General features: G+C 30.9%; 4 protein-coding genes across 9 annotated transcripts; 1 reads left to right on the forward strand and 3 right to left on the reverse strand.

The window, feature by feature from the left end:
* Positions 1-18: 18 nt before the first annotated feature.
* LOC114875015 (CD109 antigen-like) lies at positions 19-10,000 on the reverse strand. Of its 3 annotated transcripts, none has more exons than XM_029184859.2 (28): positions 9,593-10,000; positions 8,354-8,426; positions 8,078-8,270; positions 7,789-8,013; positions 7,471-7,721; positions 7,164-7,322; positions 6,920-7,091; positions 6,660-6,851; positions 6,482-6,583; positions 6,276-6,409; positions 6,080-6,200; positions 5,713-5,856; positions 5,507-5,626; positions 5,239-5,293; positions 4,144-4,366; positions 3,389-3,506; positions 3,117-3,303; positions 2,880-3,040; positions 2,659-2,797; positions 2,454-2,572; positions 2,252-2,391; positions 1,950-2,169; positions 1,500-1,877; positions 1,281-1,433; positions 1,040-1,215; positions 798-969; positions 630-732; positions 19-547 (listed from the first exon to the last, which is right to left on the reverse strand). In XM_029184859.2, exons 2-28 carry the CDS (start codon positions 8,413-8,415, stop codon positions 348-350), a joined length of 4,419 nt encoding a protein of 1,472 aa, XP_029040692.2. In that variant the 5' UTR covers positions 8,416-8,426; positions 9,593-10,000; the 3' UTR covers positions 19-347. The 3 variants fall into 3 exon arrangements, with proteins under 3 accessions (XP_029040692.2, XP_029040711.2, XP_029040700.2); XM_029184878.2 differs by lacking the exon at positions 4,144-4,366 and adding an exon at positions 4,888-5,026 and having other exon boundaries at positions 9,593-9,996; XM_029184867.2 differs by lacking the exon at positions 9,593-10,000 and adding an exon at positions 9,342-9,363.
* Positions 10,001-10,186: 186 nt separating this feature from the next.
* On the reverse strand, positions 10,187-14,042 carry LOC114875035 (HAUS augmin-like complex subunit 3). Of its 3 annotated transcripts, none has more exons than XR_003789195.2 (10): positions 13,732-14,042; positions 13,407-13,625; positions 13,130-13,316; positions 12,656-12,876; positions 12,454-12,582; positions 12,043-12,382; positions 11,748-11,977; positions 11,510-11,678; positions 11,200-11,434; positions 10,187-10,775 (listed from the first exon to the last, which is right to left on the reverse strand). XR_003789195.2 is itself a non-coding variant. In XM_029184900.2 (9 exons), exons 1-9 carry the CDS (start codon positions 13,911-13,913, stop codon positions 11,303-11,305), a joined length of 1,809 nt encoding a protein of 602 aa, XP_029040733.2. In that variant the 5' UTR covers positions 13,914-14,042; the 3' UTR covers positions 10,187-11,302. The 3 variants fall into 3 exon arrangements, 1 of the variants encoding a protein (XP_029040733.2); XR_003789194.2 differs by having other exon boundaries at positions 10,870-11,434; XM_029184900.2 differs by having other exon boundaries at positions 10,187-11,434.
* A 108-nt stretch (positions 14,043-14,150) lies between these two features.
* Positions 14,151-18,842, forward strand: LOC114875026 (DNA-directed RNA polymerase I subunit RPA2). The gene is made up of 15 exons (XM_029184888.2): positions 14,151-14,335; positions 14,405-14,737; positions 14,800-15,039; positions 15,108-15,430; positions 15,496-15,755; positions 15,828-16,070; positions 16,151-16,428; positions 16,490-16,687; positions 16,766-16,873; positions 16,941-17,117; positions 17,184-17,398; positions 17,475-17,613; positions 17,835-17,991; positions 18,072-18,490; positions 18,553-18,842. The coding sequence occupies exons 1-15, from the start codon at positions 14,267-14,269 to the stop codon at positions 18,760-18,762; spliced, it is 3,369 nt and encodes a 1,122-aa protein (XP_029040721.2). The 5' UTR covers positions 14,151-14,266; the 3' UTR covers positions 18,763-18,842.
* On the reverse strand, positions 18,803-22,781 carry LOC114875050 (V-type proton ATPase subunit H). Of its 2 annotated transcripts, XM_029184929.2 has the most exons (10): positions 22,609-22,781; positions 21,749-21,830; positions 21,484-21,673; positions 21,194-21,412; positions 20,686-20,781; positions 20,187-20,392; positions 20,030-20,114; positions 19,564-19,970; positions 19,366-19,479; positions 18,803-19,268 (listed from the first exon to the last, which is right to left on the reverse strand). In XM_029184929.2, the coding sequence occupies exons 1-10, from the start codon at positions 22,664-22,666 to the stop codon at positions 19,175-19,177; spliced, it is 1,551 nt and encodes a 516-aa protein (XP_029040762.1). In that variant the 5' UTR covers positions 22,667-22,781; the 3' UTR covers positions 18,803-19,174. The 2 variants fall into 2 exon arrangements, with proteins under 2 accessions (XP_029040762.1, XP_029040771.1); XM_029184938.2 differs by lacking the exon at positions 20,686-20,781.
* Positions 22,782-26,838: the final 4,057 nt, after the last annotated feature.

Raw genomic sequence — 26,838 nt, forward strand, 5'->3', positions numbered from 1 at the left:
TTACCGACCTCAAACGAATAACAATAAGGTGTATTTATTATAACATAAAAGATATCAGTATACAACAAACATGGGTGAATGCTTAATCTATTAAAGTATAATATATTTAACTTAACTTCAGGTATATTTGAAAGTAGAAATTAATAAATTGTATATAATTATCAATTTTGCATGGCTCTGAATTAGTTCATTTAAAGCTTAAATAGTATTCACTTAAATAGATTTAAATATTAGATGTGCTCGATTTCCATATGCAATATACATAAGTACTTAAATACTTTGGTGATAAACTGCTGTTTATACAAAACTTTATAAGAACGCCATATAGAATTGATCAAAATCTATAATTACAAATACTCCAAGTATGTAATGTAAAAGAGCGCGAGTAATGACTGTAAGTATATACATGTACATAAATACGAAGCACCGGATTGTGAATCTTTTTGTTTACCAGGTTGCGAAACACACAAGTCTTCGCAATCTTCTTCCTCGCAAATATCACAAAGTGTAGCCTTTCGTGGTTCGTAAAATACTCTTGCTCTTCTTGCTAAATAGATTAAAAAATATACCCAGCCATTAAAGGAACATATATTCTTTTACATGAAAGGTTGAATACTTAATTAACTTACATGAATCATAATAGTCATATATGGAAACTGGTACAGGCTTTTGTTTTGCCACTTTGTGTGTTCTAAATGCAGATACCGTAGGACAATATTCGTATCTATTCATCTACAACATATTATGTAATAAGTAATCTTAATCTTTATAACAGTAATATATAATATTTTACATACCTCATCAAAATATAATATCACTACTGTATCTCCATTTTTAGTTTCAACCCGTTTCACGTTTTGTGATACTTCTAAACTAGGCAGCGAATCTCTGTCCACGGTAAAACCAGACGGTAAATTAACTTCCATTACAACCATGTTACTTTCATTTGCTTCTTTAGTTGGCACAAATCTAGAAAAATATATAACGTGATATTCTATGAAATAACTATTTAATTAACTGAGATTATAATATGACCTACCCAGAACAAATAGAAAGCTGCAAATGATTAGCATTGGAGTTTTTGTCCACTTGAGGGTCTAATGTAAACAGAGGCCATGCTCCAGTTACGTTCAAGTTGTACTGGAATGAAACTTGAACTAAGGCGAATCCACTTCCAGTAGCTGTTATATTAACCAGTCGCGTTTTCCTTGGAAGCTAAACAATTGAATATTAGATATATTTTCTAATATCTCAGAGCGTTGGATATATTTTGAACCTACTATTTGCTTCTGAAGTATCATGGAATTATCAGGATTTATATTCATATGACTCTGTCCACCTCCTTCATAGGTGAACGTAACTGAAATAGTATTATTTTTTGTTGCTAATTGTTCACCTAACATTGCCAAAGCTTGTATCCCAATTACAGTGTCCTGAAAATGTATCGGTAACGAATATGTTTATTACATTGAATTAACTTTAATTTATTTAATATTTACCTGTGTAGATGCGAAACCACCTTCAGCATTTCTTTGTCTTACAAGCCATTTCATTACAGGTACAGAATCAGTGATTAGATTACGCCTTATATAAGTTATCAAAGCGTAGGATGTCATTTCAATGTCTACAGGTCGTGGTAAGGAATACCATGGATTTTTGTCATTATTCGGTATGGGTTTACTCCACCACTTAAGATCATCTTTTGTCATAGCTTTAGATTCTAACAAATTAAATGCTGCATTCTCGTATGGATGTTTTGCTAAATTTATAACGTATGTGCATATGCTTAAAGCATATACATCATCTAATTCATTTATGTTACGAAGAATATACTCAATTCCTTTCATTATCGTATTTCTGTATTTTCCAGCAGAATCCTACAATAAGAAAATAATTTTTTTTTTCAACGTTGTAATTAAGTATTGTTTTATTCAATTTAACAAACTTACTGTGTTTTCAAGAAAAGCAATGAGAGTAAATGCTGTTAACGCAAGACCTTTCGCAGCTCCGCCTTGCATGTCTCTATGACTAACTCTTCCCACTTCAGGAAAGCTTCCATTTGGAGCCTGATTATTTGATAGCCATTGCAAAGCTTCATCTATTATTCTGTCCTCAACTGGAATGTACTCAGCAGCCTGCTTAAAAGCTTTCGCTACAAAAGCGGTAAGCCTAATACAAAATAAATGTACCATAAAAAAAAATACAACGTTATTTATAAATGTAACTATATAAATATTTGTACGAAGCATACCAGGTGCTTCCATTGCTATCTGACATGCCAAACGCACTGAATGATCCATCATCGTGCCTGTACGTTAACTCTCTTTGATAGCCTATTTCCATGTATCTCAAAGCTTTCCCTTGTACTGCTTGCGTCAATTGATTTGTACTCTGTAAATAAATTTTCTGTAATTATCTGTATATTATTTTGTACGTATCATATGATTACTTACTTTAAGATAATTTAATATCATTATATTTGGAACAAAATTTAACATATTTTGTTCGCCGCAACCAGACGGCAACTTGATCAAGTTTGCCAGATTTAGAATACTAGGGCCCAAAATATCACCTGATAAAAAATGTAGTTTAATTAATTGTTGTACAAATAATTTAGTTATTTTAATTAATAAAATTACATGGTGGAAGAAACATTACCTACTGCAGAAATTTCAACATGTTCCGAACCTGGTACAGCATTTTTAGGTATGTCTACTGTCAAATTAGTAGACATACTGCTTGTACTTCTAAGATCTAAGAAAGTAGCTTTATTTATGTATTGTGTTTCTCCTTCAGCCTGTACACGTGTTCACAAAAGAAAAATAGTATGCTTTATTTTTTATTGATAATAGGTAACAAATATTTATAAAAAACGTTACCTTAACGAGCAATTTACGTTCAACGCTGTCACCAGCTAAGACACTATTCGCAGTTGTTTTAATTACAATATATCCTAGCTCTCGTGGAATAATCATAAAAGATACTGTGCTGCCAGAATTAGCTTTCACATTAATTTTTTTCTTACGATATAATTCTAATTCTGAAATCATTTCATTGTTTATTATAATAATTTTATAACACGGTTTGGATTATAAATTCTACTGCTTAGATCTTACTTGGTACGTCATGAACTTCGTTGGACATTTCTGCGAAATCAAATTGACCTTCGTTCGTTAGCAATACCTCAGCTACTACATCTTTGTTCATATAATTAAATACCACAATTTGTATTGCAACAATTTCTCCTCGGATCACAGAATAAGGAAGATCCATACTGATGAAAAATGGTCTAAAAACCTTCAACTATAAAGAGATACACTTTTTTCTTTTTCTTATTCTTTCTATTCTATATTGATTCGAATGAACTATCTAATAATTTCATAATTACCTTTCGTGGTTCTTGGATGAGACCCAGTCCATGAACATCGTTTACAGAAAATGCAGTTAGCACCCACGATGTGATTGAATCAGGTACATTCCTTTTCAATTCATTTCTTCCGTCGTACCTAATTTGAATTTACACGTTTATCTTTTGTTTTTCAGTCTGCTTATTTAAAGTTAATGTAAAATTATGTTAAACCTACAAATTTGTTACTAACATAATTAAAACATTATTTATGCGATAAGAGTTTTCATAACGAAATTTGCTTTGTAGATACTTAGTTACCTGATTAAAATGAAACAACATTTTGTGTGCAATATGGAACAAATTAATAATTTAAGTAACACAATATAAAATATGATGCAATTTAAAGATTAACGATAACATGTTATGTTTGAATAATGACTATGTGCCAGGCGTACACGAATACCCAGAATATCCCAGAGTTTTAATATATTAGATGTAGAAATAAATTCGGTGCCTTTTCATTCTTTAATTGAAGATTTATTTTTGAAAAGTCATAGTAACTCCAACTACCCAATTATATTTTCGTGCCACTTTTCAAATTCACAGAAGCGCAGGAAAATATTCAAATTTAAAATAGTACGAAGGCACTGAATTAATTGGTACAGCTAATACATAGAAGTAATCTGTACAAAATAAAGCGATGTTGCATAAATATATATATATATATATCTCAAAGTATGTATATAAAGCGTGTGTGTAAAGCTTTGTAAAATGAAAGTATATGAGATAAATACCCTGAAGAGAAGTTTGTAAAAAGCCAGGTGTTTAAGATGTCATGCATTAGGAATACACGGGGCTTGTTCCAAACAGGAGGTGGAATACGAGAGAAGGCATAAGGACCTGCCAATGGTGGTCGTGTTGCTAGTTTATGCGTAACAGGTGGACCAAGATCTGGTCGAAGTGTAGATGCCCCGTGAGGAGAGCCTGTTATTCTACCTTCCAATATTCCTGGTAATCCTGTAATCGAAGTCTACATGTTGTATTATATCAGCTCAACAAAGAGAATAATGTAAAACTTGTACCAAGATAAATCTAATTTATATCTTGAAACAGTGATGGGCAATTGCGCCCGTAAGGGCAAGTGAAGTCCACCGATGGGCAGACAATTTTTCAATTTGAAAATTTGTTATTTACCACATCTTACCATGCACGTTGGTGCTCGGGAGCTTTTCATCGGGCATTTGATCTGCCCACCACTGCCTTAAAAGATGCAATAAAGATGATATATTTTACATATGGTTAATGAGAGGTGAATGCAGTGAGAAAAAAAGAAAAATTAGTTACGATAAATCCACACCATAAAGCAACATCGAGTCATTTGTTAATTACAATATTTACCTTAATAAATGTTAACAATTTATAACAGTAAAGTATATAAGTAACATTATACTTATGTAACAAATAACAAATTAACAAATGTTTGTTTTAATAATAAAAATAAAGTGTTTTCAGCAGATAAAAATTTTCAATGGCATTACCCAGCATCAAGCGTTTGCCAAAGCCAAGTTTCAGGGAAATTCTTGCGTATTTTCATCTTCTCTGATGGCAATGCAATTGAACTTGAACTTCCAATAGCGGTTGGAAAGGCGGGCAACTCTAAATCAGATCTGTAGTATACTATACAGACATAAGCAATGTTAATAATAAATACCTGGTATTAGCTAAAGAAATGATAGTATTATATTATGGTACTAAACTCAAGAATAAACCTCTCATGCTACATTACGAATAAACTGAATAATGTTGACTAGCATGTTATGAGATCATGTATATGGGATGAGTAAGTTATTTCTAGTGATAAATATATAAAAGTATTTAAGTTAACTTACGAATTGGAAAGTTTTCATGAACATATCCATTTGTCATAATGATAGCACCACTTTCCTAATAAAAAATAAAAATAATACGTAAGTAAATTTTGTAGTGTCGAGCATTAGGATAATTAGAGTGCAGCAGAAGAGTGCTCCACAGAATTTTAGAATTTTAGAATGATGAGGGGGCCAACCTACATTTTTACCCCCAAAGGACGGAAGGGGCCACCCTGAGCCCTATTTAATTACACCAATGGCGTCAAAGTAAAAAGTATAACTTATTTACCCTAAAAACGTCGTTTGCGGTAGCTGAACCAGGGCTCCATAAAAATCTATTAAAAACTGAATCTGCATAAGGTGAATCCTGTACCAAATCATACGACTTTAACTCTCTGTATATTTGTTCCTGTAAAATAAATCATTAATATTTCATAATTATTTATAGGTGAAACAAGTCTCTGATTAATAAAAAAATATTTATAAATTGCGTACATATGAAATATCATTGCCAGACTTCAGTAAAATAGATCTTTGATCCACACCCAATAATCCAATGTATGAATTTGGTTTTGAAGTGATGATCAAATTCACGTTTTCCCCTGGTGCAACTTCTTCAGGCGCAACCTTGATATCAACCTTAAATAGAGAATATAATGTTAATATCGAAATTCAATCTCCAGATGCCATACTAGTGGGAATTAGTACCAGCAAAACATTTTATCTGGTTAGCCTAACAGTTTTCTTCCGCTATGTTAAATACGTCAACCACCCTGAGTTCTTAATCATAAAATGTTCAAAAATTTCAATTCACACTAGTATAATATTTATCTATGCTCAGGTGAAATATGAATAAACATACAAAATTCTGAAGTACATCTTCAAGTTCTACATCCAAAGCATCCGCAATAATTTCTCCATCATTTCCTATGTAATACACAATTACATGTGCAGTAGGAGCCATGACATATGTTGCTACAAACCTAAAAATACATTTTCATTTCTACAAATGAATAACAAATAAATTACTTCATGATTATAATATACGAAATATTTACGAAAAAGATGTTGTGTATTTATTTTGTACATAAATAGAACCAGCATCCAATATATCACCACGTCCAAATATCTCGTAACTGATATATTTCAATGGACTTGTAGAATTTACTTCAATTTCAACCTCTCGATTGACCTTGTAAAATAAAAAAAGACATAATTAATGCTGATTTTTGTACGTATAAAATAGTCTAAAGCTAACACATACTGTGGGCTTTTCAGTTTTCAATACAGCTTGTATGTACTCGTTACTTAAAGACATAGCTTGATTTGTAGAAGGGAACCATTCGTGAAGATTTAAGTATTGTGCCTGTTTGTAAAAATTTTCTTTATTAGCGCAAGAATTTGAAATTTTTATATTAAAAATTTCTTATGATGTTTTTTACCTCAATATTTAAAGAAAGGGAAATATTATCCTTAGTTTTTGATGGATAGAAATCCAACTGTATCATTCCATTTTTATCCAACATACGAGTGATATTAGTGTATGTAGATTGATTATAATTATATCCATACATTATTACAACAGGATTCGTGTCGTCTCGTACTGGAGTTCCATCGTGATACGTCAATTTCATCTAAAAAAAAAGAAAACAGTCTCGTTGAAATAAATTTCGCGATCCAAAAAACTATTTTGTATACGCACATATGCTGTATATTTTAAACCCGGTTTATAGTATTCCGACGTTTTTATTAAGTCCATTTTGTATTTACGGTTGTGTAGCGTTATTTGCATGGAGGTATTCTGTGTTCTACCAGTTAAAGATTCTTCCACTGTAACATCAATCATAACTGGTCTTTCAAACTCATCGGTTAATCTGTAAAAAAAGGAAATATAATAAAACTGAGTTTTTATCTTTTTTAACGACTTATTATTAAATTAGTCATACTTAAGTTCAGAATGAATATCAAAATCGACTACTACTTTGCCGTCAATGGGAAGCACTTTTCGCACAGGCTGCTGAAATATTGGTTGAATGACACCAGAGAAAATATCTGGATACGCCGTAACTGTAGCTTCTCCTTTCACTGGTTTACCATAAGTATACCTAAATGATTTGCACTTTGAAATAAATAATTTTTGTCAAACCTTTTATGGGAAATAGTAAATTATGCATTTTGTTACGATCACGAAGCAAAAGGTAAATTATAAACAACAAGTAAAACAGATTTACCTAATTACTATAATTAACTTACTTAGCGTAAACTGTTGCCGTAATCTTCGATTCTTTGAATGTAACATGTTTAGGAGCATTAATGGTCACTTCAAAATTTGGAAGAACATACTCAGCAACTTCAAATTCCTTTTCAAAAGTTTGATCGCCAATATTAGAGATAATTTTCCAAACACCTAAAACTGGTGACTCTGACAATTCAATTTCTCCATTGAAAATTCCATGTGTTAAGGGTGGATGAAACCACTGCTTGATTCTATTTCCTTTCCCATCCTAAGATTGCCATATATTTCATTATTCCTTTAATTTACAATATAATATTTACCTAAGTTATATTTACCATAATATAAATATCTGATAATCTATCTAACGAAGGTCTCAGTCTAGAATTCAATAAAATACATCTGAACATAACTTTATTCCCTGGTTTATAAATTGCTCTGTCGGTTTGAATAAATACAGAGTGACTTTTATGTATATATTCAATGGGTTTTGAATTTGAAAATTCTATTCCTGAGAGGCCACGCGCAGATACTAGGTATTTACCAGGTATAATATCCCCAATCTAAAATTTTTAAGAAGATTTATGATTATTTAAGGAAAGAGTTTAAAAATTTCAGGGGACTTACTTCAAATTGTAAGATTCTTGTAGAATATGGCTGTATGTTTGTAACTTGAGACACATTGAATACTTCTCCATTATCAAGTACTCCATTTATTTCAATGTATATTGTTGATGTTGTAGATACACCAGTGGTACTCACTGCTACATGATATTCTGAATCAGGTCTGATCACTTTTGGAGCTATTATACTGTAATACCTTTTAAAACATTCGCATATTAAATTAAAATTATCTAAATTGGTACTAAATTAATAAAATGAGTAAAATATAAATATACTTACGATTCTGCAACTGTAGTTACAATTAGGTAATTGAGAAAAATGTGGAACCATTGCCAATCCATTTTTGTAACTTCTGTAAAATTCATATGAATTAGAATTATTTTTAATTAAATAAAATTGTAATTGTACTCGTATTGTTATCAAAATTTTATAGTGAACTTATATAGTATAACATATAATAAAACATAATATAACAATACATAACAATAGACCAAGTTAAAAAATTATATCTCTATAATATAAATATGAGCAATATCATGTTGCATAATTTGATAATCATCAGTATTTCAAATTGTCAAACTGGTTTTTCTTTGAGTAATTATGTATTAAATCTAGAAACATGAATCATTGATATCTATAGCCATGTGTATAATAGATGAGGAAAAAAAATTTGAAAACACATTGTACTGATATTAAAAATAATCTTTCAAATCAATCGGACACTAACAATTGTTAGATTGTTATTATATAACTTATAAAACAAATAATTTAAAAAGTAACAAATAACATAATGGTGAACATATTTGTACATTCTATAATTTATACACATTATTTTACATTATAAATTACGTATGTATTTAACAAACAAATTTTACATAATTTATAAAATAATCATTTTGTTATTTTCATAATATTTGAAGATTAAATATAGTACAGTAATAATTAATTAATTTAATGATAATTATTTAAGTAATATGATATACATTTTAAGATTGAATTTATAATAAAAAAAAAGGCACAAAATACTTAACTATTCAAAAAAATTATTTACATAGTTATAATAATTTTAAAAATATACAACTTCAAAATTTAATAAATAAAAAGTATTATTTTATTTCTATTAGTGATTATTTCGGAAAATATTAACTTTTAAAATTTTCATTTATTACATGAATTTACCGTACATTTTTCTAATTTTATTTTTTCAAATAGTTTAGTCAGCGGAATCTACTTATTAATTAGAAAGTAGTACAGCAGAAGTTTATACCAGTTTATACACATTCTATACAAGTCCCCGAAACCCGATTTACAGATTCGTACCGATTTTCACAATCTGAGAAATGTTAACCACCTGTAATAAGTAATCAACGAAGGAAATTTAATATTCGGCTATCTTTGATATTGTTTGTTCTCTTACAAAATCGTTTGCCACTTTTTTATCCGCGAAGATCAATAAGAGAAGCTCACGTCATCTCAAAAAATAGTTGTGAAAGATGATTCAGACATCGATGGACCTACCTCCCTTAATGCCTTCAAGGATGTAGCGCTGGTCGCATACGACCACGATTTGCGCTGTCCCTTTGAAAACTTCTTAAAAATATATTATGGAAGAAACCAAAGTAACCAAACTAACCGATGCAACAGTTAGACGAATACTAACGAACACTACCAATCATGGTCTCAAGAAAGCAAGCGAGGAGTACAGGTTTCCCTTCCTTCCGACTACTATCCTTCTGTTGTACCTGTCACGTTTTTACCGTTATGGGAATAACAAGCCGCTGAAATACCATTGCTGTAAACTCTGGTTGTTTATCTGCATAAATTTCAACTCGTCATCACTGGATTTCCTGTTTTATGAATCACGGCTAAAAGAATATCCTACCTGCACCACTGGCTTCCTATGATCAGACGATCTTTAATTTAAAGTTTCAAACAAAAAATATTTAATATGTCATACATATTATTAGTTCCATTTGGGTTGCTGCGAAGCACTTATTAAGAAATATGTAAATATTTATATAGTAAGGAAAAAATAATTTTAATAATTACAATACAAGAAATAAGAAATTTTATCAGTTACATGTTTATAAAAAATCAAATTTAACGATTTACTGAATTTCATAAAATATATTGAAAACATTATAATCGTTGCTCTACATTTCTTATAAAAAAACTGGCATTCACCTAATTTTATTTGCATAAAGTTAACCTTGGTAACATGATGTGTGTCACATTCAACGATGCAACAATACAGAAAACTGTTGCATAATTCAAATCATTCTAATTAAGATACATTGTTCAAAGAAAAATAATTTCTGGGAATTCCCATACGAAAATGTTATTTTTTCTTGAAGATAATACATCTATGCTCTGTTTTTAAACATAGAAGTAGTACGTATATAGAAATTTTTTAATAATAATCCATTGTTAATAAATAAATATTTTTTAAAATAAAACGAAATAATATTACAAACGTATATAATATCGTATACTAGTCGATTAACCGTGCTTTGCGTGGTCTTCTTAGAGGCCTTCTTAATTAATTAATTAACTTTTCTTTACTTATTTTTCCTTTTCCTTAACAAATCTTTATTTTCTCAGAAAGATTCATTGTCTGAATATTACGAAATTAAGTTTCTGATACGTGCGACTTCTGATAAACAAGTACTCTCTAGATCACCTACTACCTCTATTTCCACCCCTTTAAAAAACATAAATCGAAATTTCGTCTTACATATGTATAATAGATTTCAACAAAAAGTATTTTTACCAAATTTCATGCTTTTAGATCTAACCTTTTCCGAAAAAATAAAAAATTTCAACCCCTTTTTTCACCCCCTTGGGGGGTCAGATTTCTAAAACTCCGTTTTTAATGGGTGCCGTTTTAAAAAAATTTCAACCTCTAAGTCCAGAGGTTTGAAGGTAACTTTTTCCCGATTTAATTGTTCAGATATTCTCAAACAAAAATTAATATCTCTAAGTCGATGAGTCAGTTAGGATTTTATACAAGGTGTTTCATTATATGCGAGATTCACTTCAAAAGTGGACAGGGCGCACGGGGGGGGGGAGTGAAATTATCAGTTATCAAAAACATGGTGCATGGAAAAAATTAAAAGAGTACATACCTGACCTACTTGCAAATTTAACAGAATGAATTTATGTTACAACCTAATATTAATATTATTATTCAATTAATCAATTTCAAACTACATCTATTTTCACTAATTCTCAAACTTGTGCAAAACAGGATTTATTAGCTGTTTCTTTCATTTTTTTGTGTATCCTTTTCAATGTTTCAGAATCAACTAAAAATCGTTGCCAAAGAATATTCTTTTCTCGTTCAAAGCTTACATCAGCTTTCTGTAACAGAAAATTTCAATTACATAAAAAGCTACTTTATAAACATATATATGTTAAATGGATCTGTCACTTTACCACTCGTTCCTTCATTTGATTTCTTATTTTTCTTACATCAGCTTGTATCTTTTGTAAATTATTAGATGTTTCACCATAACAAGTTTCTAATTCATAAGAAATTGGTTCAAACGAGAATGTACATCCTTTATGAATTTCATCCATGTACTGTAGAAGTACTTCATTTTCCCTAAATTGTAATGATTTAATATAACACCCATTATAATATAATTTTATTGCTAAATAAGGTAACACTTACCATACTTCCAATTTATGAATTATAGAATTGAAATGTGCTTTTAGTATTAATTGTTTCTTGTTTTTATTTTCATCCATGATTTCGTTGTATTTATCTAATGCTGAATTTAATGAACACGTATTATCACCATTAAATATCATAGAAATGAAGAACTGATTGAAAGAATTATGTTCTTTTGAAGAAGAATTCACAAGACAAAAATACTTGGTTTGTTCCTGCTGCATACTTTCCTATGTATAGAAAAATAAATGTTAATTATGAAATATAATTTGTGAAGTTTATTTTTAATACTAACACATCTTGCAGAAGACAGTAAGTATTCCATTTTCAAATAATGGTAGACATCGGCTACGAATTCAGAAACATTTTTCAGACGATGAAACTGCATTTCCATTAAGATGCATAATAAATCTGTGTAGGCATGACCATGTTCCCTTGCAAGATATCGCAAGTTTTTAAGTCTTTCTAAAGAAAGTTTCGTTTCTTCTAGCTTTGTATCAGCATTTTCTTTCAATATTTTAGTTATTTCTAGCTCTGCAAATTGTTGGACAATTTCTGTCAATTGATGTTCTTGCAACAGGGAGACATTTTCTTCTAAGAGATCTCTTTTTCTAGTTAACTTAGAAATTTCTGTTCTAATTATAAAATTTAATGTTTATGTAATATATTTACAGAAATAATTTATATTTAAACAGTTATTACATACCTCAATTCAGATTGTCTTGGTATTTTCAAGTTCCCTGAATTGTAAATATTTTGTACATGGTTTAACATTGCTATATAGGAGTCTTCCTGTACTTTAGCTAGAATTAATTTTATTTTTGCGTTGGTTAAGCTATAAAATAAAGTATAAATTATTCTATTAAATTAATAAATATAATAATAACGACTACAGAGACTTAAATTACGTTTTGTTGCATAGCGACAGTTCTTGCAACTTCTCGTTATCTATATATTTTTCTTTGCTATTATACATTAGAGAAACATAATTGGAGTCAGTCTTCTGTTCTTCTTTGTGTATATTTTTAAACTGCTGTTCTATGTAAACATCTAAATAATGATTATATAATTCTATTTTACTAATAAAAAGTTCCAATGGCATTTGGGTCCACAGTAATGGTGCACCTTTCTGCAAATATAACATTAACATATTACTTGCAAGTCAAAAATGAAATAGATAAGCTTCATCAATTTAGAACTTAATTATAACTAAAGATTATGAGCAGTAAACTCTACTTTCAGTTTTTTCTTAATTATAGCACACCTGAGTTAATAATTACAAAAGATTTGCTAATTGGTTGTTGGTCAATGATAATACCAAAACACTTATTAATATTAACCAGTAATATTAGAATAAATTTTAAAAGATCAATGAAAGTTACATTTTCAGCAGCATCTGCATATATGTTTAACAAACATTTAATTTCTTTAGAAAATTTACGATTGCTTTCATCAAATTCCTTCACAATTGCAGAACATTCCATATACGCTTTGTCTGTTTTAATGTATTCTCTGCTCAAAATTGCTTCTTCATTTTCCAAATCTTCATCTAACTTACTCTCTAACTTTCTGCAATGATATTTTATTCATATATCTTTGGTGCACAAGCAAAAGTGTATAAGTCAAATTTTATTCAAAACAGTGTAAGAATAAAATTACTTTAAATTTTCAATTCCATTTTGTAAGGTGTTAATATAATTTTCATCCTCCTCATATGCATTTTTGGCTATTTCAAGTTCTGAAAATTGGCCATCTATATCCACATTATCAAATGAAATAATTTTTAATAAATCAGGACAACTTCTAGTAGCTTCTTCCAATGCATTATCTAATTCGGTACCTTCCAACCATTCATTTGTCCCTTGTAGCTTGTTTTTTCTAAAATGTAAATTATACAAATTTTATTTCTCTTAAATCAACAAAATAAAACTTAATTTCAAATTTGAAACATATCGAATTAATCCTAATATTAAAAATATCTTACATTTGAATATCCTCGTTTGAAATAATATTGAAGGAATTCACATTTCCACAGAACCATTTCAAAAACGGTTGAACCACAGGTTCATTGCAAGTTTTTTCTAATATTTCTGGTGTTATAACACTTGAAAGATCCGAATGTAAATTTCGGACCTTGTCGTAAAGAATTTTGCCAGATATGCTCATGTTTCGGCAAAAGTTTAATGAAATGTTAACAAATACACCTTGTAATTGTCGTTGAATAAAGTTTGAAAGTTGTTTACACTTGCGCAGTTCGGTTTGCACTGATCTACACGAGCTCAATTAGTAGACTGATCGCTTCGATCAATCATACGTCACGACCGAAAGCATGTGTGAGTTGAGGTGGGGCGCAATCAATCAGATTGCGTTATTCTCATGGGACTTCTTGTGATTGGTGGACAGTAGTAACCACGTGTGCGGTGGTGTCCGGTGCATGGGTTAGCGCAAATACGTTAACGTTGCATGGTATTTAAATTATATTTAAAATATTTCCTTTCATTTATTGTGAAAATATAAAAATGTTAATCGAGCCGAAATTAACAAATTCATCGAAACATTTCGGTAAACCACCCAATAAACAAAATCCTGTAAGTAAAAGTTTCTTAAAAACTAATTGTCATTTACTCTCAAAAACATTAAAGTTTTTTATATTTTAGTTATTACAAAGCTTAGGTGTTCCGCATATAGATTCCTTTAACTATATGCTAGAAGATGGTCTTTCCGAGGCTGTCCAAGATAATCCATTTGTTTATATTCATCTTCCAAACGAAGATAAAGTAGCTTTATGGCTTGACGACGTATCCATCCATCAGCCTGTTGTTCCTTCTGGTACAATTGGGGTAAAGAATCATAAAATTTACCCTACAGAATGTCGTCAGAGGCGATGTACTTACAAAGGGAAGATAACAGTTAAAGTGGGTTGGAGCATCAATGGTAAAGTGCAAGAGACTCTTGAAAGAGATTTAGGAGAGGTTCCAATTATGGTTAAGGTATACAATATTATTATATAAATTTGATGATTTATATGTATTTAATTTACATTTGATTATAGTCCAATAGATGTCACTTGCATAAAATGAGTCCAAAAGAACTGGTTGCACATGGAGAACACGAACAAGAATGGGGTGGATATTTTATAATCAAAGGACTGGAGAGACTTATAAGAATGTTATTAATGACAAGAAGGAATTATCCTATAGCTATTAAGAGATCAGGTTGGAAAGCTCGTGGCGTACAATTTAGCGATCTTGGCTTACTTTTAAGATGCGTGCGTGATGATAATACTGCAGTTGTACGTATAATAAAATAAGTTGTAGTTGTGATAAATTCAATATGATTAATTAACTATATATGTTACAGAACAATACTTTGCACTATGTAACTGATGGTTCGGCAAAATTAATGTTTACGCATAGGAAAATTTTATATTACGTTCCGCTCATTTTAATGTTAAAGTGTTTAATCGATGCTTCGGATATCTTTATTTATAACGCATTGGTAGCTGGACGTGAAGATGATATTTGGTACAAAAGTTGTATCTCAAATATGTTACGTGCCATACACGAACAAGATTTACACAGTCACGAAGACTGCAAATCTTACATAGGAAGAATGTTTAGAATAAAATTTTTCGAACTTCCTCAAGATGCCACCGATGTAGATGTTTGTGACTTTATTATTAAGTAAGTTCGCTAAATAAGTTGATTAACACCCATTAATTTGTGTTATTAATAGATAATATTTGTAGGCATTGTATAGCGATTCATCTGAACGATCCATTGGATAAATTTTACTTACTCGTATTTATGACAAAAAAGTTGTTCGTTCTTGCAAATAATAAGTGTGCCGTTGAAGGAGCTGATGCTGTGATGATGCAGGAATGTTTACTTGGTGGTCATTTATATTTGCAAGTATTGAAAGAGAAATTATACAACTGGTTGAATATTTTAAAAACAAATATTTTAAAACGTGCAAGGAGCGCTGGTAACAGATACGCTCTAAACGTGCGTAAGTATTTTAGAAGCTAATGCATAGCCATAAATTAACAGAGTTTTAAATACAACTTATTTGTTGATGTAGAGGAAATGTTGAATGTGATGAAACATGGAAATTTCCTTGATTCGCAAATGGAAAACTTTTTATCCACTGGAAATTTAAGATCGTCGACAGGTTTAGGGCTGATGCAAAATACGGGTCTTACAATTGTTGCTGAAAATATTAATAGGATGCGTTACATGAGTCACTTTCGAGCTATACACAGGGGTTCCTTCTTTCAAGAAATGAGAACTACGGAAGCTAGACAACTATTGCCTGACGCATGGGGTAATTATTTTATTATAGAAAAATTCTTAATTTTTATTAAATAATATTCAAGAGGATACAATTATTAATTACTATTATAGGTTTCATTTGTCCTGTGCACACACCTGATGGTGCTCCGTGTGGTCTTTTGAATCATTTAACAATGAACTGCATTATTACAAAACATCCAGATCCAAAACTAAAGGCCAATGTACCTATCATACTAATGGACCTTGGAATGATTCCATTATCCATTGTAGACAATTGGCAAAATTCATACGTCGTGATGTTAGACGGGAAATTGATTGGATTAATAGATGACAGTATAATTAGCAGAGTGACTGATAAATTACGATTACTCAAAATAAAAGGAGAGGAGGTAATTTTTTTTTCGAGGAAGTATAATTTACATTTTCACTATTTTTTTAATTTGTACATAGGTTCCGCACACGATGGAAATAGCACTCGTGCCAAAGAAAAATGTACCGGCTCAATATCCAGGATTATATTTGTTCACGAACGCAGCTCGTATGATGAGGCCAGTAATGAATTTAGCTTGTAAAAAAATTGAATATATAGGAACGTTTGAGCAAATTTATTTAGAAATTTGTGTCACGCCCGAGGAAGCTTATAAAGGAGTAATAAACTATTTTATTATTTACGTATTTTTCTTTTAAATTGTTTCTTGTTATTTATTATAGTTTCATTTGTTATAGCTAACGACGCATCAAGAATTATCAAAAACAGCGTTCTTAAGTAATTTAGCAAGTCTAATTCCAATGCCAGATTACAATCAAAGTCCGCGAAATATGTATCAGTGTCAGGTAAGATTTTTTTCTACTTTTTGTCGATTATGAATTTTTCCGATATGCAATTTTATTGGGTTTGTAGATGGGTAAACAAACAATGGGTACCCCGTGTCATACGTGGCAATTGCAATCCGAAACTAAATTATACAGACTTCAAACACCTGCAACACCATTCTTTCGACCTGTACATTACGATAAAATTGATCTTGACGATTTTGCTATGGGTACTAATGCGATAGTTGCTGTTATTTCGTACACGGTAAGTAATATATTAGGTGTTATAGTACAGCTATTTTAAATTTAAATATATTATTTATGTTTAAAGGGATATGATATGGAAGACGCAATGATTATAAATAAAGCAGCATATGACAGGGGTTTTGCACACGGAATGATTTATAAATCGGAATTCGTAGATTTAAAAGATCAAAGAAGTTATTTTGCACGAAATCCTGATAAACCCGAACTCGCAGAAAAATTAGATACCGATGGTCTTCCTGTACCGGGTACAATTATCAAGGAAAACGATGTTTATTATTGGTAAGCTGTTTGTAAATTAGATGAACATCCCTAATTTATTTGATTTTAATCTACATAAAATCTATTCTGTACATAGTTATTACGATGCAGATAAATCGACATACGTCACTGGTAAATATCATGGGAAAGAAGATGCTCACGTCGATAATGTAAAACTCTGTGGAACATTGCATAGTCACATTCCACGTAGAGCTTGTATCACTTTTCGTATTCCAGTTAGTAAAATATTAATTTTTATTAGGTGTATCAATTAATTCAGTGTCTGTAGTATCCCTAAAATAATATTCCCAAAATTGAATATTTTGTGGATTTGAAAAGTAAAATGAGAACAAATCTTCAATTAAAAAAAAAGATTAGACACTTTAATTTTTACACCTAATATTTTGTAAATCAACATACAGAAGAACAGTCCTTTAAAAAATATCCTATTTTTTAGCGGAATCCAAGCGTTGGAGATAAATTTGCTTCAAGAGCAGGGCAGAAAGGTATCTGTTCGCAAAAGTGGCCAGCGGAGGATTTACCATTCACCGAAACTGGTCTGATTCCCGATATCATATTTAATCCTCACGGTTTCCCAAGCCGTATGACAATAGGTAAAATTAAAATTCATTCGGAAGATTCGTTCTCATTCAAATGCAGTGAAATTATAATAATCTTGTATTTAAATTAATAGCCATGATGATCGAAATAATGGCTGGAAAATCAGCAGCTATACATGGATTAGTACACGATGCAACATCCTTTAGGTTTAACGAGGATGAAACAGCAGTAGAGTACTTTGGAAAATTATTGGAACGCGGCGGTTATAATTATTATGGAACGGAAAGATTGTACTCGGGGATAGATGGAAGAGAATTGACTGCCGATATTTTCTTTGGAGTAGTACATTATCAGCGATTAAGACACATGGTATCAGATAAATGGCAGGTTAGAAGTACCGGTCCCGTCGATGTTTTAACGAGACAACCGATAAAGGGTAGACGAAGAGGTGGCGGTGTTCGATTCGGAGAGATGGAACGTGATTCGTTAATATCTCATGGTTGTGCATTTTTACTTCAAGATCGTCTGTTCCACTGTTCAGATAAAACTACGGTAAGCTTAAAGCGGAAAATTTGGGTTTTTTAATTGGTAAATAATTAATAATAATATTTCAGACATTGGTATGTCAAAAATGTGGGACGCTATTGGGTCCTATAACGGAAATGTCTGTAACTACGCCAGGATTAAACGACAAAACGAGATGTCGTCTCTGCGGCGACGACGAGTCCGTGAGAGATGTTGAAATACCATATATATTTCGATATCTCGTAACGCAATTAACATCTTGTAATATTAACGTGAAATTGTCATTCGTAGAGAAATGAAGATTATTGGAGTGTACATAGCTTTGTACTTTCTTCTAACTATTGTATAATAATAATAATACTTTATTTTTTTTCCAACATTCCATTAAATTTTTTACTTACAAACCCAACAACATTATTCTACAAATACACTGTTTATTTAACTAACTGTTACTATACAACAGTTAGTACAACACTAACATCAGTTATATACATTTTGTTATAATTTCACGGAATTCCAAACTCAATGAATTATTTATATATTCACATATAACTATTTTGGAATTCGAAGGAATGTAATTTTAATGTCAAAAACATGTTTTTATATTGATTTTTAATACAATGAAAATAAGCTATCTGAAGGAAATATGAGAAGAAGACAAAATGTACATGTTTCAAGCAAAATTTATGATTAGAAAACTTACGCGTTCGTTTAAGCTTTTGCTGGAACTTGCGTGCCAGGTTTGTTTCCTGAAGAACCTGACGTTCCAGTTTGTTCTTTTTCCAATTGCTTTCCTAAGTATTCCCTGGAAATTTAATATCAAGTACTTCGTATCATTATATATTACCTCAGAAAAAAATCTTAATTACTCCAATGTAAATAAATAATGTTAATTTACGTACCAATTATGCACCATCAGTTTTTGAACTGCAAGAAGTGCTTCATATCTCACATTAGGATCTTCGTGTCCCAAAAGTTGCATTACCCGTTGTTTACCACCAAGTTGTTCAATTATACTATAATAAATAATATGCTTAAAAATAAATTTAACGAACAGTGAATTTTGCAAATGCAAAATAGAAATATTTTGTTAAACGTACTGTTTACCACGTGGATAATGTCTGACGTATTCTCCAATATCAAAACTGGCTACGCTGAGAACCAGAGGATCCTTACTAGTTTCCAACAAATGTACCAAAATACGCAGCAGTTCGTAATTCTTCTCGTTGAGTCGATTAGCATTCTCTCGCCAAAATTTACCGGATTTGTGAACAGGAGACCATTCGAGGCGTCCCGATTTCACCTCGGTCGAATACTCGTCAAAGGAACTTAAATCTTGAACGGACGCTTGCAATTTATCGTTCAGAAATTCAATATCGTCAGTGATATCTTCGTCGTCGAATTTACGCTGTCCAAGGATAGAAAGTTGCTTCAATACCTTACATTGTACCATAGCAATGCAGTGCTCTTTTGCAACTTGTCCATCCTCCACTTTTTCAATAAGATTCTAAAAAAGTATTCAAAATCAGTACACATAATAAAAATGCAATAAACTGTGCAACTTACCCTAAATACTGCTAAAATAATACGTGTTACTTTTTCCTTAACAGAATCGCTAAGTATATCTGCTAAGATGGGTATAACGTTAAATCTAAAATTAAAAATTAATATTACAGCAACGTTTTGTTACATTTTACAATTCTATAATATGCACAATACATACTTGTTCATTTTCTCTGCAAGTAATGGATTGAATGTAAGTACCCATATACAAAATATTAGTTGGTATTGCACTTGAAAGTTTACCCTGCCTGTCAAAACAGCCAGCAAAGTGGAGATTCCATCGACTGATACAAATGCGAAACGATATTCGTCTATGCGAAGCATCATTTGTAAACAACGCGCGACGGACTGAATGTAGTCGTTGTTCTGAATAAACAGGAAAGAATATATATAATGCTTTGAAACTAGAATAATAACCAAATAGTGGGATAAAATATTCAAAATTATGTGTGTGCACATATTTCATTTCCAATTAATACTGAAAAGTGCAATAAAGAATGATTACTTATATATTACAGATTCATTATTTTCATTTGCATTTGTACTTAACATTATTGTGATTAAGTATTACACATTTAAATTTTACACATAAAGATAGACTGAAAATTGTAGTTTTATGGTGTTTCTCTATGTTAATAATTAGCTATTATAGAACCAACCGGATTTTGTAGTTCACGTAGTTCATTCGCCTCCTTGTCCGTAATGATGTTTTGTTCTATCCCTGCATGCAAGTTTGTATCCTGAAGGGCCTCAAACTAGAATCCCGTGTCAATTTGTTTATACATTTAAATTATCAGGATTTAAGGTTTTGTTAACTACCCTTTATCTTGCAGAAAGCATTATCTGTAGTATTTAGTATTGCGTGTGTTACGGTATGCCTATATTTTTATTTTGTACTTGGTTATTTATATGCTTTTACAAGTTCACGTTCGATATTATTTAATGGAATATGTTGAATGTTATATAACATGTCTAATACATCTTATACACAATAATGAGAACCATCACCCATATTGTGCACACACATAACTATACTATGTAAAGCTAAGCAACAAATAAAAAGCACATAATTCCTTGTTAATAACATGATGAAGAATGTAGTGGTGATAAAATTTTTCTTAATTTTTAAATTATATTAATACATAAATATATGTTTAAAATACTTACACTGAGCTTCAACTGATCTTTAAGCCATGTTAAGTAGAATTGAAGATCAGTTTTTTCCATTAAATCATGACTCCAACAAGCAAGTTTGGCAATGATTCGAGAAGTCATATTCATTATGAATCCATCTTGTCTGTTCAACAGATTTAAAAAAGGACCCCATACTGATTCGCGTTTGCGACTTGAATGTTCCCTGAAGATCTCTACGCGGCTACGGTCTTCCTGATATTTAACATATTAATATTTAGAATCATTCCATAACAGTAAAGTATAAATTACTCTATTTTATATACCTGAAGCATATCATCGATCATTGTAAGAATGTATTGTATAGTTTGATCTTTTGAAACATGACCAAGTAAATTAAGGAAAGTTTTAGCAGCCTGATGTGCATTCTCTTTGAGCTTCGCTTCTCGAGCATTACCATCGCTTGTATCAAAAGAAACTATGAAATCATAATCTTCCTTTGATATCATTTGAGACCTATAAAAAAAATGAAATAATATAACATAATATTTACTTTTTATCTATATAAATAATTATTTATAAAATCCTTACTGTAAATATGATTGCCAATTGATTCTTTGATTTCTAATATCAGCAGCTTGTTGTTGAAGAATGCTTGTAGCTGCCAGCATATCTAAAACATGAAACAATTTATTGTAAGCAATAATACTTAACAGAATATAACAGTAATATAACAGAAAAAATGAACTATAATTGGCGTAACTAGAACTATCCCAGACAAAAATTCTAATCACGCCTATGTATACTGTGTCATCTAATGATCTCATAAATCACTAGTTTGATTTTCATGAAATTTTCATTATTTGTTTTTGGATGATGATAGACTATGTAACATTTAAATATCTTATTATCATTAAAAACAAAAAAGATCATTGGGTAAAATCTTTGCATCGACATTATAATGTGAATTCTCTGCAAAAAATGTCTTCATAGAAATTTTTTTAAAACGTTTTCGGACGTTTTTTTATAATATCTTAAATCAAAATAGTTGACAAGATAATAAAAATATGATAAATAAAAGAATTACTTATTATCAATATTTATAGAAAGCAAGAGTTTAAAGATATAAAAATGAGATGCTCAGTCAACACCAGGTGCTTCTACTAATATTAAATATATTCAGAAATGAATATTAAATATATATACATCAAGATATCAAAAGTATTCTGTATTACAATATGCAAAGATTGATATACAGAATATAAAATCCATTATTTTTATAAATGATACAGAGAAAAATAGGAAAAATATATTTATTTAATAATATATTAAATTAGTATATAATATATATAATATTACAAAGCTTATATTGTTTTTGTAAATCACATAAACATTATTGGGAGGGGCAATGTCAAATTATCAAATTTAAATGATAATCTTAAAATCCTTACCGATTTTTTCATCGGGCAGAGCCGGTATTATTTCTTTAATATGCGCACGGTCCACCATTTTTGCTGTCGTCCCTTAAAAATCGTATATTTTAATTAATATTGCAGTTACATAAAATTAAAATTCTACTTGTCGCACATTCGCACCTCTCTCAGCTGTAGGATCACAAGACTAATGTCTGACCAACCTTTCTTATAAGTCTATATAAAAGTTCCCTAGTAATTCTTATAATTCTGGTGTTTATTTAACGAAATAACTATACCGCAATTCACCAGAGTCCATAACTGCGAAAAGACTAGTTTTCGTTCTTTGCGCATCTTCGCCCTGATTGGCGATACTCCCAAACGAAGTGGAAAAGCGTCGAGGCCGAACTTTGAATTCCGCGTCGGTAAAACAGTCAACGTTTCATCGAAAATTAGGCCGAACAGAAACTGATTTAAGCGCCACCTCAGAAGAAATATCTTCGCTAGGGTTGATTTCTCTCTACCATTGCGTATCAAACAACTTCGTTCTTTCCAAATTCCATATTTTGTGATTTTCTTTTTATTTTATTTTTAACCGATTTCGAAAAGAAGGAGGTAATTAGTCATTTGTAATTAGTCAAAAATCATACAAGTTCCTTTTTCAGAAACTATAAAATTACTATAGTTATACGTTCTATATGGTAATATTGCAATCCCGAAAATACTTTTCTGAATTTAAGCTATTGTTTCCCAATTAAAAAATATATAAATCTTTTTATTGTAGCTCTTAGCTTGATATCGCTTTCTAAAAGTTATCTTTAGAAAACGATATCAATTACCAGGTCACACCACATGGAGGTGGCTACGTTAGTGACCCACCCTAAAATTATAAGAACGTGAAACCATTCAAAACAGACAACATAAATTAAAAATTTAAACAATACAATCTTGAAATAGAAAATAAAATTAATATCCTAATACCAGAAACAATTGAGAAAATAATAATAATTTAACAATAAAATGCTGTAATGGAAAACATACTTATTAGGATTAGATATACAATAACGTGAACCCATTCAAAACAGACAACATAAAATAAAAATTTAAACAATACAATCTTGAAATAGAAAATAAAATTAATATCCTAATACCAGAAACAATTGAGAAAATAATAATAATTTAACAATAAAATGCTGTAATGGAAAACATACTTATTAGGATTAGATATACAATAATGTGAACCCATTCAAAACAGACAACATAAAATAAAAATTTAAACAATACAATCTTGAAATAGAAAATAAAATTAATATCCTAATACCAGAAACAATTGAGAAAATAATAATAATTTAACAATAAAATGCTGTAATGGAAAACATACTTATTAGGATTAGATATACAATAACGTGAACCCATTCAAAACAGACAACATAAAATAAAAATTTAAACAATACAATCTTGAAATAGAAAATAGAATTAATATTCTAATATCAGAAACAATTGAGAAAATAACAATTCAATAAAATGCTGAAATAAAATGCTGAAATAAAATGCTGAAATAAAATGCTGAAATAAAATGCTGAAATAAAATGCTGAAATAAAATGCTGAAATAAAATGCTGAAATAGAAAATATAATTAACATCATAATTTCTGTAACAATTAACAAAATAACAATTCAACAATAAAATGCTGAAATAGAAAATATAATTAACATCATAATTTCAGTAACAATTAAAAAATAATTCAACAATAAAATGCTGAAATAGAAAATATAATTAACATCATAATTTCAGTAACAATTAAAAAATAATTCAACAATAAAATGCTGAAATAGAAAATATAATTAACATCATAATTTTGATTACAATTGAAATGAAAAATGCCGACAACAGAAAATATCATTACCATTACAATCTCAAAGTATGTTTTAAATAAATAGAACATAATTAAAATAAGAACATGAAATATAATTGATGTGCAAATCAATAAGAAAAGAATAATTTATTTCAATAAAGCAATAAACGAAAAAGAAATAGGGGAAATAAAATCGCGAGTTGACCATTCAACGAGTTGGGTATTGAACTCGTAAAATTTCGAGTTCAATACGTCATGGACGGTATTATTCATACCGTTCAAGGAAAAACACAAAAAATGAAAAAACAAATTAGCGAGCATAGTGACAGAATGACTCTCCATCCGAAGATGGAGAGCCATTAGTAGTTCCCCTCTTCTGGGCCAATTTTGCCGGGGCTCTTCAGCATATAGCCTCTTCTTTCTTCGGCAATAGCCTCACAAAAATCACTCGCGAAAATTTTACGTTTGCTCAGACATTTGTGAAAACGTAACACGTAAACGAGCAACGATCCCTTGAATTGCTACTCGCATACCTGCACAATTTTTGCAAATGTCCAAGCACAAAACACTTTTTAATTTCACTTCACTTCACTGCACTTTCACTTTAATACTTCATTTTTGTAATCGGGTCTAGTACCACGACTACGACTTACAAACTAATAAGGCTTGGCCTTGAAAAAATCAAGAGAGAATGCTAAATTAATTAATTGATAAATTAATTAAATTGCATTTTCATCTTTTCTCTTGATTTTTGGTTTCCCAACCCCAGATACAAGCTTCTCACGTATTAGAGGAGAATACGAAGAGAAACATGAAAGCTTGCTCTGGCCCTGCCTACTTATAAACTAAACTCAATCACACCAGAAGTAAACTACCTGCCTGCCTATCGCTATATTTAAAAAAGGGCAAAAATCATTCTCACAAAAATTCACTCCACGGTTCTCATACAACCACCCGGGTGCAAAAATGCCTACACCTAGGGAGAACGTCCCGGGACGCCTCCGACACCCGAGTTCAATTCAACTTTCACACTCTAATAAAATCATACCTTTTTGCTGAAATCGACTGACAAATAATAGTGAACATTATGCTAAAATAATACATTTCATTTTCGTATTCTATTGAATTATCTAATGTAAAAATTTTTCAATTTATTCTTGATAAGTATTTTATACTGTTATAGTAAGTTAAGATTGTGAATAAACGATACAAATCCCACATCCTAACCACACACACACACGTGGAACTTGTATCGTGGTTCACTATTGGTTCACTACTTTTGTCAGTCGCCAAAATGTATTACACTTAAAACTAAACCTTGTCCACCGCCCTCCACCCACGCGAGTACATCTAAGTACCCGAATGAGCTTTGGGCATAAAAATGAACAAGGCCAAAGGTATTTTCACCTACCAGTTTTCTTCATGTGTGCTGAAATGCCTAAGCTAAAACGTATGATTAGCAAAAACTACAGATGATATTCTCACTTTATTAAAAGTAAGAATATCGGCGTAATTTCACGGCTACGATTTAGTATATGGGCTGGCCCCCCAGGGGGGTGGAGTATATAGTCGGATAGCTTGGAGGATGACCGCGAAAAAAAGACAGAGTGATTGGGGGTAAAAGGATATGCGTAACGCGGTGTGAAATCAGTCGAAGACGAGAGCGAATGGAGAAGATAGCGATGAAATAAACGATTTTACCAGACTATTTTAATAAAAGTGACTCGACTTTGCAAGTATAAAGCTTGAAGAGCAAATACAGAAAAGCAAAATTGAGCAACTATGACACTAACATGGTGCACTGCTAATATCAGCTGGCAACGGAGGTTCTTAGGCCCCCTGAACTTGCGCTCGACGCTACATACCACCCACCCCGCCTGGACGTCGTAACGCCAGGACAGGATGCACCCCTTCGCTAAGAGCGCTACCCGCCCGTCCAACACGTTGCATCCAACGGTGTCAGATTGACGGACACCCCTAGTATAGACAAAAGGACTACAGTTTAGAATATGGTAACATATTTTCATATGATCCGTATTCTAAAGCTGCGCCTGCAAAGGCCTAGTAATGCATGGGTTTATCTCCCATGAGATGGTGTTTCACGGTCTTATGCCGCGGAATCCTTGTAACTAATTTCATTAAATAAATAAAATATTGGATTGAGTTTAAAAACCAAAAGGATTCCCACCGAATACTAGTCAGTGCATTGTCATATTTACTCAGGCGTTGGAAATTTTTCGCAACACTAATTAAAATAGAAAATCCTGATCTAAAAACATGACTAGTACATAAACATCGAACGGGCTAATATTTCACTATACTGGGGTATGCGGGTGGATAAATGATTATGTGATAGAGTTCGTGAGGCTGAAGTGTGAATGATGAATGTTTCGAGTCGAGAATCGTGAACGTGA

Source organism: Osmia bicornis, chromosome 5 (genome assembly GCF_907164935.1).
Source record: "Osmia bicornis bicornis chromosome 5, iOsmBic2.1, whole genome shotgun sequence".
Taxonomy (NCBI): domain Eukaryota; kingdom Metazoa; phylum Arthropoda; class Insecta; order Hymenoptera; family Megachilidae; genus Osmia; species Osmia bicornis.

Bases quoted from the DNA above. Each gene is read 5' to 3' on its own strand.
- LOC114875050 (XM_029184929.2), bottom strand. From the start codon at position 22,666: ATGGTGGACCGTGCGCATATTAAAGAAATAATACCGGCTCTGCCCGAT. The intron at 20,782-21,193 runs GTAAGTATTTTA...ACGGGATTCTAG, and splicing joins AAGATCAGTTGAAGCTCAGT to TTTGAGGCCCTTCAGGATAC. The intron at 19,480-19,563 runs GTACGTTTAACA...TATTTATTATAG, and splicing joins CATTATCCACGTGGTAAACA to TATAATTGAACAACTTGGTG.
- LOC114875035 (XM_029184900.2), bottom strand. From the start codon at position 13,913: ATGAGCATATCTGGCAAAATTCTTTACGACAAGGTCCGAAATTTACAT. The intron at 13,317-13,406 runs GTAATTTTATTC...ATATCATTGCAG, and splicing joins AATGGAATTGAAAATTTAAA to AAAGTTAGAGAGTAAGTTAG. The intron at 12,383-12,453 runs GTATGTAATAAC...TTTTATAATTAG, and splicing joins CCAAGACAATCTGAATTGAG to AACAGAAATTTCTAAGTTAA.
- LOC114875015 (XM_029184859.2), bottom strand. From the start codon at position 8,415: ATGGATTGGCAATGGTTCCACATTTTTCTCAATTACCTAATTGTAACT. The intron at 1,878-1,949 runs GTAAGTTTGTTA...TTCTTATTGTAG, and splicing joins TTGCTTTTCTTGAAAACACA to GATTCTGCTGGAAAATACAG. The intron at 733-797 runs GTATGTAAAATA...AATATGTTGTAG, and splicing joins TGATATTATATTTTGATGAG to ATGAATAGATACGAATATTG.
- LOC114875026 (XM_029184888.2), top strand. From the start codon at position 14,267: ATGTTAATCGAGCCGAAATTAACAAATTCATCGAAACATTTCGGTAAA. The intron at 16,429-16,489 runs GTAATTTTTTTT...ATTTGTACATAG, and splicing joins TCAAAATAAAAGGAGAGGAG to GTTCCGCACACGATGGAAAT. The intron at 17,118-17,183 runs GTAAGTAATATA...TTATGTTTAAAG, and splicing joins TTGCTGTTATTTCGTACACG to GGATATGATATGGAAGACGC.